Source organism: Strix aluco, chromosome 1 (genome assembly GCF_031877795.1).
Source record: "Strix aluco isolate bStrAlu1 chromosome 1, bStrAlu1.hap1, whole genome shotgun sequence".
Taxonomy (NCBI): Eukaryota; Metazoa; Chordata; class Aves; order Strigiformes; family Strigidae; genus Strix; species Strix aluco.
In genome coordinates, this window is record NC_133931.1 from 102,745,627 (window position 1) to 102,760,966 (window position 15,340).

General features: G+C 41.9%; 1 protein-coding gene across 2 annotated transcripts in view; it reads right to left on the bottom strand.

Moving 5' to 3' along the window:
• The window catches only part of KIAA0319 (KIAA0319 ortholog), a 62,098-nt gene that overhangs the window by 21,411 nt on the left and 25,347 nt on the right, over positions 1-15,340 (bottom strand). For both annotated transcript variants that reach the window (XM_074829651.1, XM_074829660.1), the window contains exons 4-11: positions 9,133-9,316; positions 6,810-6,914; positions 6,032-6,129; positions 5,574-5,661; positions 4,924-5,016; positions 4,167-4,299; positions 2,087-2,315; positions 118-241 (exon numbers count right to left, since the gene is read on the bottom strand). In XM_074829651.1, coding sequence (XP_074685752.1) covers positions 118-241; positions 2,087-2,315; positions 4,167-4,299; positions 4,924-5,016; positions 5,574-5,661; positions 6,032-6,129; positions 6,810-6,914; positions 9,133-9,316 — 1,054 coding nt within the window. The remainder of the gene's footprint in view (positions 1-117; positions 242-2,086; positions 2,316-4,166; positions 4,300-4,923; positions 5,017-5,573; positions 5,662-6,031; positions 6,130-6,809; positions 6,915-9,132; positions 9,317-15,340) is intronic.

The following is a 15,340-nucleotide window of genomic DNA, read 5'->3' on the forward strand; positions in this document are numbered from 1 at the left end:
CATTCAGACTGCCATCTCAGTGGTGCAATGCGGGGAGATGAGGCATTTGAGGACAGCGCTAAGGCATAAAGCTGGCCCAAGCCCTGAGGGACCCAGACGTGCCTGCAGCTGACTTACCAGGCTGTACGATGAGTGTGACCTCAGCTGTGGACCGCTGCCTCGCAGAGTCTGTGACAGTCAGCTGAAACGTATAATCTCCTTCCTGCATTGCAGATAACTGGAGGTATGGTGTCCGCACTCCCTGTGCGGTATTTATGAAGACAGAGAGAACGAGATAAAACAGAAAGGTTTATGGATTATGAAAGGTCTTACAGAGCAAACGTGAAGAAAAAATAAAATTTGTTTTAATTCATAAATACGGTGTTTGAAAAAGCAGTTTAAGCACCTTGTAGACAAAGAGGAGACTTAAAATTTGATGCACAAATGGATGTAACTTATTCATTATTGCACCTGTCCCTACCAACCCAGAGAAATATCTATAGACAATAAGTCTTAACTTCTTATGTTGGTATAATTGCTGCATTATTTCTGAACAACAGTAATTGTTAAACATATGGGACATTAACCTCCTCAATTAGGAAATTAAACACTGATAATTACTACAGCTTATTCCACTTCCTTAGAGATATTTCAAAACCAAATATCATTACATTAATATATTATTTATAAAAATTGTTAAACACAAAACCAAGCTTGACTTGATCCCAGACAGATTGTCGTATGGAAAAAACACATTAAACAAGACAACTGTCCCGAGTATACTATTTCAGCAGTATTAGTTGATATCTATATAAGGTCATAAAATGACTGGGCCCAGCTACAGGTCCTTTTGCTAATAAAAAGAACATTTGTGTCATCTCTCATACGAGGAATAACAGATCACAATGCAATTAGGTTGTTTGGGGTCTTTTTGACAAAGATGATAATGTGAACTAAGGGACTTGATAAATGATTAATTAACCAGCAGATGTACTTGTTACATTGCACTCTAACCATTGATACCATCTAACACACCTGAGACGAACATCCTCAGGTTTACGGACATGGAAAAGATTACCAGGCTCTTGAAAAGAAACTGTAAAATGCTCTTGCATTTCCACATTAAATACCCAATGAATCCATTAGATATCTCAAGCACTCATTCCCTTCTTTCAGGAAGGTTGCTATAAGATTGAGCAGGTCTTAAAAACTACAAGTTCAGGTTGCGTGGATGCTTTTGGAAAATGTTAGTCTTGGTAAATGAACAGAAATAAGCCCTTCCATAGTTTTGTAATTGCCTCTACACTATATGCTTGCAACAATATTATTCCTTTCCTAAACAGATCTACAAAGTGATCTCTCTCCAGTCCTGAAGGTCTAAAGCATTTGTAACATAGCAGAAATCATGTGTCTCATAAAAAATGGCTTCTGAGTTTCAGGTGGCTTCATTACACTAATTACCTCAATTGCCTACAGAGCTACAAGAATCTCCAACTTACTGAGCACAAGACCACTGAAAATTTTTATTAACTTTTCTCGGATTAAAAAAAAAAATACAGCCACAAAAATAAGAGAATAAATTCAGTTAGCCTTCATAGGAAACCCATGTTTTAGTGAGCATTAAAACTTCACCACAGAGCATGGCTGCATAACACTACCAAAAGTCTTGTCCTCTTTCACTCAGAAAATTTTCTGTTTGAGTCCTACTTTCTTCAGGAAAAAGTGTTACAAGAAAACTCTGACTACTTCCACATTCTCCCAAAAAAACAGTTTTCAGCATGTCCAGAGTCTCAGAAGATCTCAGAAGAACTGTGGAGCAGACTCTAGGGTCCAAGGATAGACATTGTGAACTCAAAGTCTTCCAAACCACTGGGGAACAAACAGCAGGAATCAGAAATGGCAACAAGGAATGAAAAAAATGATGAGAAGGAATTAAAAGCAGTATCTAATATAAGAGCTGAATAGATCAGAGAGGAACGGGAAAAAAAACCCACCAAGCAAAAAAGTAACATCACTCCAGATATTTCAGTGCTGCTGTTACTTTCCTATGTGTTAGAGGTAAAGATAGAAGAGGTTTCCAACCCTATGCAAGGAGAAATAGACATACCTGCATTGCTACAACCTTGCCTTTGCTTTTGGGACTGAGCGACCACTCATAGCTGACTATTTCATGGTCATCACTGCTCTGGTTTCCATTCAGTGTGATGAAGTTCTGGGGCAAGGTGACTGCCTGATTAGGTCCTGCGTTGGCAATAGGTGGGTAATCCACTGGTTTGTTGACAGTCAGAGATGCAATGGTGGAGTTGGCTGCCCCATCTGAATCAATCACTGTGAGCCTACAACAAGAAAAACAATATTGGAAATCTGTTAAGATGAACTCTGCAGAAGTCTTAAGTTCAAAGGTTAACTTTTTCTGGCACTTTTTCGAACACCCTCTAAAAACAGAGCCACTGATTAGATTATATGAACTTCTGCTTCAGAAACACATATCCCTCAACTAAGGTAGGAAAAATTCAGAAGACTGTTTTCAAACACAGCTTTCAACCTTTAAGAAAAAAAAAAAAAGCCCAGCTATTCTGGATCCCAGATGAAACCCCTTCCCTGCAGTCAACGGCAACTTCAAACAGATTTCACCGCAAATTATTTTTAAATTTATTCAATAAAACACAGGAATTTCATTCACCAGCCATAGTGGAACAGTCCTTGTTAACACCTAATTCCAAAACTACTCTGGATGTTCGGAAGCTCTGCTTATAGCACAGTAGCAATTCCTAACTTCTTATTTCTTTGTGGTACACTATTACTTATTTTAATGGAGCTTAGTATCAATCCAGATTTTTCAAAGATGTCAAGTCACAGAAGTAAAAAAAGTACAGGGTTTAAAAACACTACTATTTCCTCTCAGAAACAGAAAAACCCTCTTAAAATAAGACTGCTGCAGACACCTAGAAGTGGTGAAAGGCCACTCCAGTGAGGTAAACAACTATGTCTCTAATTCACCTCTGTTGTGAAAACTGCATACAGCTGACCACATGGAAGGGAACCACTCTTGAAGCCTTCCCTGAGTGGGAACAAAACTAGCACTCATTAATTCTGTCATTAGGGAACACATACTTTTGCAGTGGGTGCACATCCAGGTGTATCAGGAGCACTGGATTTTGTTGACCAGCTAATTTCCTGTAAGCTTGAACACATTGCTCTATTGTTCAAGTACCTCAGCCTCTCCCAAAGGTGCTCGGATATAACAAATGATTTCTTAATTCCCTAGAGTTGGGAATGCACTTAGAGCACTGCTTGTAAGCAAGCTCTGCCCTTTTTTAATACAGAAAAAAATCCTATGCTCATTTCTGCCACTGTACAACATGGAACAATACCAATCCGGAACACAATATGAAAGTTGAAGCTATGTAATTTTTGGTGAGGCTTATGCAGTGTACTACATTTAACATATATGTACACTGGCTTCAACATTCTGCTGATGCTACACTGATACATAATATATTGACTGGTAGGCTGTTACCCATTGGCAGCCAAATAACCCAGGCTGGGTCAGTGGGAAGCCTCTGTGCAGACTAGGGTTTAAGTTAAACAGTTCAGAAAATGAACTCTGATTTTAATTAAAGCACCCAGAACCACAAACATTGCTTCCATTGTCTGGACAAAATCCAGCTTCAGCAACACATAAACAGAAGAAACCAGTAGCAAGGCAAAGGCTTTTATGAAGAACAGAGTGACTCTCATTAAAATCAGCACACAACAATGCCTTGCGAGGATCAGTCTCCCAATACTGTTCTGCCTGCCACCACCCTTCAGGGGATGACTTCCACAGCCTGGCTGCAGAGTTTCATCTCAGGACACTTGTCAGCTTCTAAGCTGGAAAAAAAGAAGTGTTCTGTCACAGTTGTTATTGCTGGGAGTGGGAAGTATTTAATTTCCAATACCTTGTTTTGCATAACTTTGTGTTGTAAAGGATCACTACACCAGTATCACAACATCATCGCAAGCACTTTTTAATAAAACTGCTCCCTATGGCTGGCTCTCCACTGTGTAAAATGAAGGGTAACAGCATGCAGAAGAAAAATAAGTTTTTTGTTTGAAGAGGTACATGTGAGCACAAAGATAAACAAACATTTAGCTGACAACATGGAAATAGTTAAAACCCCAAAGGAAAGCATCTGTGCAAGTACCTGAAAGTGTAGTTTCCAGGAACAAGGTTAGCCAAGTGCAAGACAGGTGTGTCAGCAGATGCCTTCTGCTCTCGCAAAGGACCTTTAATTTCCTCCCAGTGGTAACTCACTATCTTCACATCATCCATACTTTCTACAGTCATTAAAGAAAAATGTATCAGTTTCTTGTAGCAATTGCTGGAATGATTACTAAAGTCTTTCATGCACTGATCCCTAACTGTTTTTCTACAATTATCTTTTCAAGCATATTTGAATAGCGTTCATGTACCATAGCTGTTAAACCACAGATTCCAAGTTATATTTGGTATGGTTTATCTAAACAAACACAAAAGTCTTCACGCACACACACAAATAAAAATTAGTCTCAAATTCTGCACATTCCAACATGTCTGCTCTCAGTAATTATGAACACAGTTATGACAGCCCATCATACCTATGTGACAGCTCTCTACCATGACCCCAGCTGTACTGGCACAGAGCCTTTTGGGCAGGAGAGGAAGAAGCTGTAAGAATAGCTGCTGTTTGGATGCAGCAGTTTCCAACACAGTGTATCTCAATCCCCAAGTGGAAGGCTGCACTTTATCACTTTTTTAATTTAGTTAAATAACTTATAACTGGATTCAAATGCCCAAAATAAATCATGAATCAGGGAACTTCTGAGTGAGAAGAAGGAATTTCACTTGTAACTGACAAAGAATAATGTTGTAACCGCATATTAAGAGTACGGAATATAAGCACAGGATGGTCCAGTACATACGACTGCCATCAATGAAGGTAGAAGTTGTAGGCAAAGAAACTTCTTGTACTTTGGGTGAAGCAACGGCAACAGGCAGCTGGTTAACTCTGATTGCTGTGAGAAAGATGGAGGAAAAGAAAAAAAAAATAAAAGTAGGGAAAGCCCAGGCAAAATGAATCTGTTACCTCCACAGATCAATAGTCCCCAGTGACTTAAATCTGGGATTGACTGCTTTGCAGCATTTGCTGTCCTTTTTGTACAAGGGAGAGAAAAGGTTACTGAAGAGCAGTGCACTGATGCAGCAGTCTTCCGCTGCAGCCACTTCTAACTGGCGTAATTTAGATCAGACCTGTGTTCTGTCACTTGCAGTTACAGCCAGTTCAGCACCTGATTGCTGCTCCTAGCTGTACTGGAGACAGGGACCATAAAGGGTGGCATGATGCTATCTCAGGCCTTGCCTGAGGAGGGTACAAGACCAAAGAGCACTTAAATACAGTGAGCAAGATCCTTAACTCTACTTCCTTTATAGACACCAAGACATGCAACATCTCTGCATGACTGGACTACCAGGTGTCCCTGACAGACAGTAATTGACAGAGTATTAGATAAGTATGTTGTACAACTACTTGTGTTGAAGAAATTAATTTCAATGTTTTAGCCAACTTATTTACCTGGTTTGACCGTGACATTTACAAAACCTTCACCAAAGGCTTTTTCACCAGAAACCATCACTTTGAAGGCATAAAGTCCCACCGATAACTGAGACAAACACAGAACAAATCCAGTTACATGTTGAAGTATACGAAAGCAGTATGCAAAAATATGCCAATCATACTGTAAACAGAGAAAAATCTGGATATCTGAAACCTAGAGCTCCTTTTAGAAACACATACACAAATGGCCACTAGTCACTGTCGAGAAGTGGGGAACACGAAGCAAACACTTACTCTTAGTTATTAGAGGACTCTTTAAAAAGACACTTAATCTGGTAAAGATTTGGCAACACATGCATGTGAAGAGACTCTGGCAGTCAGTCAAACTCCTTGAATCAAGGTGCCCTTCCCCACAGGTTAGATTTCTGTGAAAGGACCACACAAACACAATGAGCCTGAGCTGACAGCACACTTACATGTGAGAGCTTCAAGGTCTGGCTGTGCCTGCGCTCCATTTCACCACCATAGTCAGCAGGGTGGCTGATTAAGCTCCACTCATAGGTGTAGGCTGTTTCTAGGAGCAATAACACAGCACAAGAGTAATCAGCTTTGCCTTCAAGATAAGCCCAGGAAACTTAAGAAATCAAGCTCACCATCCACCAGATAAAATGCTACAGTAGGAAATCATGACTTCTTTTTTGATTTCCCAGTAGGAAATCAATCAGTTTAAGCCTGGAAAATGAAGCAGTACAAATACATGTTAAACTTCCACTATGTGTGGTAACTTGGTAAAGCAGCAAGGATGTAACAGACTTCACAAATAACTGACTTCACAAGAAACAGCTTCACATGAAGTGAATGGGTTTTACATAGCTATCTACGAAACACATATTTTTTGCTGCTGCAGTTCAGAAGCTGGTAGTTTTAAGGTTTGTTTTGCACAGAACATACTTTTCCTCCTCATGCTTAACAGCAACATGCTATAACCTGGGCCGCATCATCTTTTGATAGAAACTACAGGATTTCTATTGAACCATCTGGCTAAGGAGTTCATGTTCTGAAAATAAAAGTAATTTTATCTCTAAAATCCAAAGGAGGAAATCCTCTCTGCATTTGGAGCCACAAAAAAGGTAGCAGTAGATGAGAAAGATGGTTTTATCCCGAGGTGAGGATGTTCATATAGCTCAGGACTTGTCTGCATTTACAGGTTGGTAGTGTGTTCATCATCTTGTATGCCAAGGCTATTCAACTCACCTGTAGGCGGTGGCGGGACAACAAAAGCATTCAGTTCAACCTCATTTTTGGGTAGCATCACTTGTATGTTATCTCCAGCAGACACAATAAGTTCTTTTACTGTATCTAAGATAGAATGAGTACATTATGTTTCAACAGATGGGACGGATATAAATTTAGTATCTTCAAATATTATTTGTAATGAATTAAGTAAAATTTGAGAAACACTCTACACCTGAATAGGCAAGGATAAGTAAAAAAAAAAAACCAACTCCTCAATACATAATCAAATAATAATCTATTGTAACAGTGACTACGGCTCCTTCACCTTTTACCAAACCAAGATTTTACTTCTTCCCCAAATATGAAGTGCCATTTCCCCTACTTCTGTTTTAGAGAAAAGCATTCTGATTATTCTTGTACATCACAGATAACATTGCTCAGCATAAAGAATTATACCTTTTTTCAGTAATTGGATGGCAGCACAGGAATTAAAAAATACGCAATTACAGAAGACAAAAAAGCCACCTGCATCAAAACAAACCTCATTAAATAAAGTAACATAGTCCATACTAGAACTGTAGTATCACGTCTTCTTTCACCAAGAAGCACTACTTCTATGTTTGTGTGGCACTTGAGGCATGCCTCAATATTCAGCTTGGTGTCCCTTTTAAAAATTCCACTTGTATAGCAGGACAAAGGTGTTTGTAGCTGAACTGCACATTCAATCTACTTGCCATCCAGGAACACCCTCCCACTTCTCATTTGTGAAAACTCTCCTCTTCCAAAAATGCCAAAGTCCACAAATCCAGTCCCCAACAAAAACATACCAAAGCACAACTTCAGGAAAAGTTCCCATAGACCTACATTTCAAAGGTCTTAAACGTCTTCCTTTTAATACTGGGAACCCACAGAACAAAGGTTCTCCAAAAGCAACATCCACTAGTGACTAAATGTAGAGTTTACAAACTGAATAAATGAGCAAGAGGCTACTCAGCAGTGGCAGCTGACAGGTCTAAAAATGAAGTGAGAGGGCCACATTCACAGCACACTTTCTGTCACTGCTACTTAAATGCACCCAAGGTGCCATAATTGCTCATGGGAGTTGCCCTTGACACCAGTGGAGCGGAGGTCTGTACTCTGACCTCCACATGGGATGAGAATAAAATGGCTAGATGAGGGGGGTGACCAAAGGAGAGAAAGAGGGACTGTCTTTAAGACTTCCAAGACAGTAGGGCTGAGAACACACAAACTTGAGGCAATCCCTGCACAAAGCAGTACTTACGGTGAGATTCATCACAACCTTCCCTTCAGCTTCTTCTTCCAAGCTCTTTTTTGAGTCTTCTTCAACCTCCTCCTGTGAAGGAGGAGGAGGAGCTGCCTAGTCAACAATCAATGGTACTGATGATCCATTGCTTTGGAGAGGGATCTCTTGTAGCTCATCTCTTCCTGTTACCTCCTACCACTACCCTGACTGGCAGGTTGCAGTTTGGCAGAGGGTGCAAAGAACGTCCCAAACCAGACTTGCTCTATCAGAAAGCAAAGAGCTTGGCTCTCTGCATCTCCCAGAACATCAGGAATGCAGAAGAACATACCTTTGTGCTTCTCTGCTTCTTGCAGCCCCTCTAACCCTTTGTCAGGGTGCACAGGGAGGCGGGAAACTCAGGAGACAGGAGATACTCTAACATACACACAGAATTTAACATAACTACAGGGGACATGGTGGTTAAACATGTCCTTTTCAAAATAAAAACTTTTGCTCTGCAGCTGGAATTCTGATAAGCTTCCTCACAGCTTCGAAATTTGAACAAAACTTTTTTTCCCCAGGATTAAGAGACCGTGTTCTTCCCTACTAAGGGCTAGGCTTCCTCAGGTCCCACTTATGCTGCCGCATGGTATCGGACAACTATATGTAGTGGGAACTCCACTGAAGAGTTTCTGAGAGGGAGCAATGTTCTGAAGAGTCACAGAAAAATAACAGCACGGCCGGAAGAGACTTCTGAAGCTTCAGAAAGCCACAGGTATTCTCACCAAGTATAAAAATTAACCCATTTAGAAAAGGCTCTTAATCTCTGCTTTTTACTTTGCCCTATTTGCTTGAGTTACAATTTCCTATTAATGATGGACTTGGTCAGAGTTTTTCCTCAGAAGTAACTGGCTAAGGGGTCTGGAGTTTGCAGTGTTACTCTAGGTCTACAGGTTTAAAATGGGATGATGTTACATTTAGATAAAGAGCGAGCTCGTAACTAACAACAGATTGGAACCCTGACAGTCATAAAGCCAGTCCCACCCGCTGTCCAACCTGCAGGTACCCCTCAGATCTCCAACTAAGTTGAAACATTACCTGCTTCAGCAGCAGTAGCAGGTGGTGTGAACTGCTGCATGGGCCCAGATGGCACAGTATTAGTGGGAAGTAGCATGACCCCACTTTCAGTGACATTCTCTGGGGCCATTGTGGGAGTCTGGGTTTTCTCTGACACACCTGGGGAGAAATCCAGTTTGTCTGAAGAAGAGGAAGGCGTAGCAGCCTAAAAAATGAATTATAGGGAAAGAGGTGTTATAAGCAAACCATTTTTCACATTTCCAGATTTAGAGGTATGCTGTTTTTTAAATAGCATGTAGGGTGAGCCTACCGATTTATGTTACTAAAAGGTTTTATTCATACACAGAGTATCTATCAAAGGAGGACTGGTTTTTTTCCCCATCAGGATTTGTAAGAAATGTTAATCCTTTTCCAAGTTTCAGATGCAGAACAGTGTAGGCTATAGTCATCAAAATGAGGTAACCTGGAATACAACTAAAGCTACCAGTTCTCAAAATAATAAAGAACTGTAGAACAGGTCTAAATATAGTCATAAACCTTTAAAAGCCAATGACAGAAAGTCTGTGTGGTAAGCATTATTGTCTTCATGCTGTATACACACAACCATAACAGAATCCTTGCCTCTTACTGTATCTGCTCAGACCAGGACTTGCTCATGCCTTATTTCCTCACCACTAATAAAATGCCCTAAATCTCCCTAATTCACTCACCAAGCAGTAGCGTTCTTCTTACGGACCCACCTTGTTAGTAAATCAGAACTGCAGTAACGGACATGGCATGTTTTGCAGGAATAACTCAGCACTGTGTTAGCTTTGCCCATCACTTTGCCCCTCTCAGGCCCTATCACCTTTCAATGACACATTAGTCTCAATAGGAAAATAGTTCTTCCTTAAGCTCTCAAGACTTATTTCTGACCTAACTTCTAGAGAAAACCATTTTGCCATTTATGGCTACTATATGTGGCACATGAAGATATAACATGCTGCTATTATTTATACATAATGTATTAACTGATGAACAGGATTATGAAGGTTGGCAAAATGCACACGCTTATCACTGAATGGCTGAGGTGGGAAGGGACCTCTGGAGATAGCCTAGTCCAACCCCCCTCCTCAAAGCAGGGTCAGCTACAGCAGGCTGTTAGGACCATGTCCCATCAGGTTTTGAATACCTCCAAGGACAGAGAATCCACATCTCTGGAAAACACGTTCCAGTGCTTGACCATCCTCACAGGAAAAAAGAAAAATATGTTTTTTGTTGTTTAACTAGAATTCCTTGTATTTCAATTTGTCTTGTCCTGTCACTGGACAGCACTGAAAGTAGTCTGGCTCCATCCTCTTCACTCCTGCTACAGTTATTTACATACATTGGTAAGATCCTCCTGAACCCTCTCTGCTCAAGGCTGAACAGTCCCAGTTCTCAGCTTCTCTTTCTATTTCAGGTGCTCCACTTTGACTCTGCAATCTGTTGCCTCCCTAGGAAATCAGAGCAGCTCTGCCTTGGATGTGGACAGGAAGAAAAGCCCCCTGTGCAGCTGGGAACGTGAAACCAATGCCAGAGACTGTTGCTTCCCAGCCTGCAAGGAAACAGAGCATGGAAGTCATCTGCAACTCCATCTCTGCCTTCAACAAGGACAGAGAGAAAAGATCCCTGTGCAGCTGGGACAGTGACAGCAGCGTTGGGGACTGTGGCTGTCTACCCTGTGAGGATGCTGAGGACCACACTAAGAGCTGCACCTCCAGATGGGTCCATAACACAGACAATGCAAGTACCTTTGTGGCCACATCTCCAGCTCTGCTCAAGATGCAGATGGTGAGATGGTCTCTCTGAGCAGTTGGGACACTGACAGCAGAATCACAGACTGCAGTTCCCCCCCAAGGTAGTGCCTTCAGCATGTCAACCTTTGGCTCTCAGCAGGAATCTCAACCTTGACAACATTAACATGCACACAGAGAACCTCCAGCCCATCCTGCCTCATACCTTGACAAAAGGCGTTTCCTCGAGACAGCTCTCCTTTACATACTCACTCCATCCCGCATCTTCCAAAAAGATCTTCTTTACCACACTTCGGCAAACCAAAGTGTTCTTTGCTTTCCAAAGTTGAGGGAAATGTACTCTTCTGAGCTTCCTCTGGCTTTCCTCCTCTCCTTGCCCTTTGCCAATCTATCAGCTGAGAAGCAGCCATCCTGGCTTTGTAGGACAGATGGGGACAAAGTCATCTCAAACATACCTCTCCTGGGACACTCTCTTCTGCAATGGCACCAAACATCTCTCCAGTCAGCAAGCCTAGGCAAGACTGCAGTCAAAAAAGGTGCCCTGTGGCACTGTCATGTCTGAAGTGGTGTCACAGCCAAAAAGACAGCTTAAACTAAGAACGTTAGCAGGCACCAGATAATTGGGGCAGGGGCAATATCAGAAATTGAGCTCTCGGGCAGAAACTATTACTGAGAGATACACTGGAACAGATGTGGAGGGCAAGATTAACTTAAGTTCCACCTTAGGAACTAAAAGGAAAGAAAAGAAGGACTCTTTCTGAGAGTGAGTAGGGTAAGCAGTTCTGTTGGTATGGGCTTTGTGGTTTTATTGTTTGCTTTTACCCACGTGTACAACTGGTACTGCTTGTTACAAAATAAACGCACCAATCATGAGGGCCCATGTCCTTCAGTTCTCGGGGTTTGACTTGAGTGCAAATCTCTTGAGAATTCCAACAGGAAACAATAACATCCCCATAATCCAAAAGGAAAAAAATAGTCATGCAGTTCCCTGGGGAAGCTCAAAGTTACAGTGCAGGCAACAGCATCATGCCAAGGGGGATCCTTCATCACTTCTGGTCCCTGGCTGACCCCATAGATTGGGTGCTTTCTTCTCCCCTCATGAATGGGAAGGACAAGCCCAACCATGTTGCCCTGTTCCATCCTGATCCTCCAGGCAACCCACATTTGCCCCTCAAGGAAGCATCTTCCTCAAGTACTCCTGAAGACAACAGATCAGGACTCTCGTGAGTCAAGAGCTGCTAGTGTTATGTTTTATATGACTGCTTCCCCAGCAGTGTTTCCTCCATGTCCCTCTGCACAGATGACTACTACATAACTGCAGTACCATTTGCTCTCATTTATCTGGAAAACCTCATGGTGGGCAGTTCTGCCAGAAGCAAAACTGCTCTTTCACTGGTCTCCTTCTCCTTCTCTGCATTCAGTTATCTGTCTAATGATTTCAAGCAAGTATGACCTCTACTAATTGTGTAGTTGGGGATCTGCAAAAGACCAAACTGTCATACTGTACGACATGAAGCTCAGACTTCAAGAAAGAAATAAACATTTTTGACAGGTAAATCTAAATATCAAAACATCTTTCAGGTGTCTTATACATTCCCTAGGGATCAAGTCAATGCATTTTTAACGAAACAGGACTGTTCAGCATCCGCAGGCCTCAAAACTGAAACAAAGGCAAAGTAAGGTATGAGAATCTCTGATATTACACTTCATTCCAACTCTGAAGGCATATCAATCAGATGTTAAAATTCTCTTAGTTACATATATTCTGTCAGCCAACTTAAGCTTTCTCAGGTAGAGCTTTATGCATTTTAGGTAGAGCTTTATGCATTTTGACTGCACCATTATTCCTGCAAATGCAATGAACTCAAGAATCAAGTCAGGCCTAACCCAATAAATACATGTCTGAAACACTGCATCAACACAGCAGTAGCTGGAATCTAAGACCTGAAAAAGCTCACCTTGCTAAACAGATCAGCAGTTAACTGGAAATTTTAAAAAGACAACTACTTCACAGGTATCTCACTTCAAGGATGGGCAGCACTGCAGATTTCTGTCTTGGGAAGCCTGACAGCATTTACTCTGTACAGATTTCTAAATCCATTCATGTTACTGAGCTGCTACAGGGAGACAATCCAGAAGATCACTCTGAACTCTGATGTAAACCCAAAAGCCAAGTTACTCAGTTAAGTGACGAACCCCATACACTCTATCCCAAGTGACATACAGAAACCCCCTACACCTGACTGCATTTATGGCAAGGATGCTCCTGGGGCACAGACTCCAGAGGCCTGCGTTTGGCTGGTCTCAGTTTAAAATCTCTCTCCGGGTCCTTCCCCAAAGAACACAGCACCTGAGGACACTGCGTCCTGCTGACTACTATGAAGGGAGGGAACCACATTTTTGCCACCTTGTTCTGTCTTGCTTGTATAAACAGCTTTGTCTGGAAGCTGCAGAAGGGAGTGCATCAGCACGGATCCAGGAACAGAGCTACAGAGTTGCTGAGACAGAATTAAGTTGAGGATAGAAAAATATTGTATAACTTGCAATAAACAGAGGGCATTTCATTAAAGCGATTAGCAAAAAAAAACATTTTAAGACCTTCACATTTTCATAACCTATACAAAAAGACCACAGTTTGAGAGGTAGTTTGGATCATATACCAGGGAGAAAACTACTTGGAGACATCTCGGCATTTTTAATCCAGTATAAAAACTTAGTATTTCCTTAAAAACAAAATTTGGTTTCCAAAGAAACAGTTTTTCAGAAGGAAACACAAATATGTGCCTGAACAATCCATATGAGATTTGATTAAAAGGTCTGCTTGCTGGAGAGACACACATAAGAAGGAAATCTGATCACCAGAATTTATCACAAGTAGCATCTTTTCCACTAGAGTCACAAGTGGTGTTCCCAAACCAGAAAAACTTGAAGCCAAGCCAGCAGTTTGTGTTAGGCATAACCAGCAGGGTTTGGGTGGCAGGGGACTGGCTGCAGGAGTCACCGCTGTGGTCCCAGACAGTTTGGCAATGGATGGAAACAAGCCAACATGTGCCAACACTACAACCACTCAGACATAGTTAAGAAAAGGCAATAGCCACTGGGAGCAGGGGCACACAGGAAGAGGTGGGGGGGGTGCACAACAGGAGACATGAGAGGGAGTATGTGGAAAGGCTGGAGACACCCTCTTGGAAGGAGGCACTTCATAACACCTCCCAGGGGACAGAGAAGCCTGTGCCGGAGCAGAGGTAACAAGTAAGAAGGAACAAACTGTGGTAGAAAAGAGAAAGAAGCAACAAGTGGCAAAAAGGAAACTGCCATGCACTGACCCCAACCTCCTGTGCCACCTGTCACCTCACCAAAGGGAAGAGAAGGGGAGTGAGGACTAGGAAGGGCAGAGGAGATGTGCCTGGACTGAAGCTGAACCTGGGGAAGGCCAGGGAAAGGCATTTACCAAAACTGCTCATCATCTTCATTTCTCTACAAATGTCTAAATTCAAAGGATTCCCATCTGGGAAACAAAGGCTGCAGAGGCTTTGGCAGTTTCTCAAAAGCAACTTCTTCTCCAGATTCTTAACCTTTCTCTACGTTAATAGAGGGCTTTTACAACACATTTCAGGACCTGCTTTCAAAGTTATCCCATTAACCCTCTACAGCTCTACTAACAGAGCATCGCCAGATCATCTAACTACAGTTGTCTTATCAGCTCTTCAACATCACTACCAGCCTGGGCTAGAGACTGACCCAGTTTTAGAGATTCATCCCTTCTACACTGAAAGAAGCAAGCTCATACCTCAGCCTTTCCACAGGAATTTCAATGGCTGTGCTAGCATAATGTTAGCATAAAACCACACAGGAATGCCTCCTCCATGTCCCAGTGAACAAACAGGTTTCTTTCCATTTCACTTTGTAAAACTCCCATCCACACAGGCAGTACATGAAGACAAAGCGAAATCTTCCTATTTTGGCTGGGGTGGCAATATCAACGTAGAGATTTACAAAGTAGGCTTGGCCATATATATCATTACCACTGCAAGATGTGAAATCTCAACTTTCATAAAGCTGTATTCACATGATCCCTTAGAGATGGGGAACAAATTTGCTCAGCTCTGTTTGCCACATGCTTTAGGTGAACTCAAAGTTGTCAATCTGCTTGCAGAAGCAGCACCCACTTTTAAACTTGTAACAGCACTTCACCTGTTATCAAATGTTCTTCCATACATGTGGAGCCAAGTTCTAATCTCTTCTCACTCATGCCAATACACTCCAGACCAACTTGGTCAATCATAAAAGTCATATGCTATCTTGAGCCTGGAGAAGGGAGATCCTTGACAAGCAACCTGCTCTCATGGTCCCCACTTATCTCCAGGACAGTCTCCCTTGGGATTCTTCCAGGCAGATCCCACAACAGGCCAAAGGCTGCTCTCCTGAAGCCCATAGATGTGACCCTGCTTTTT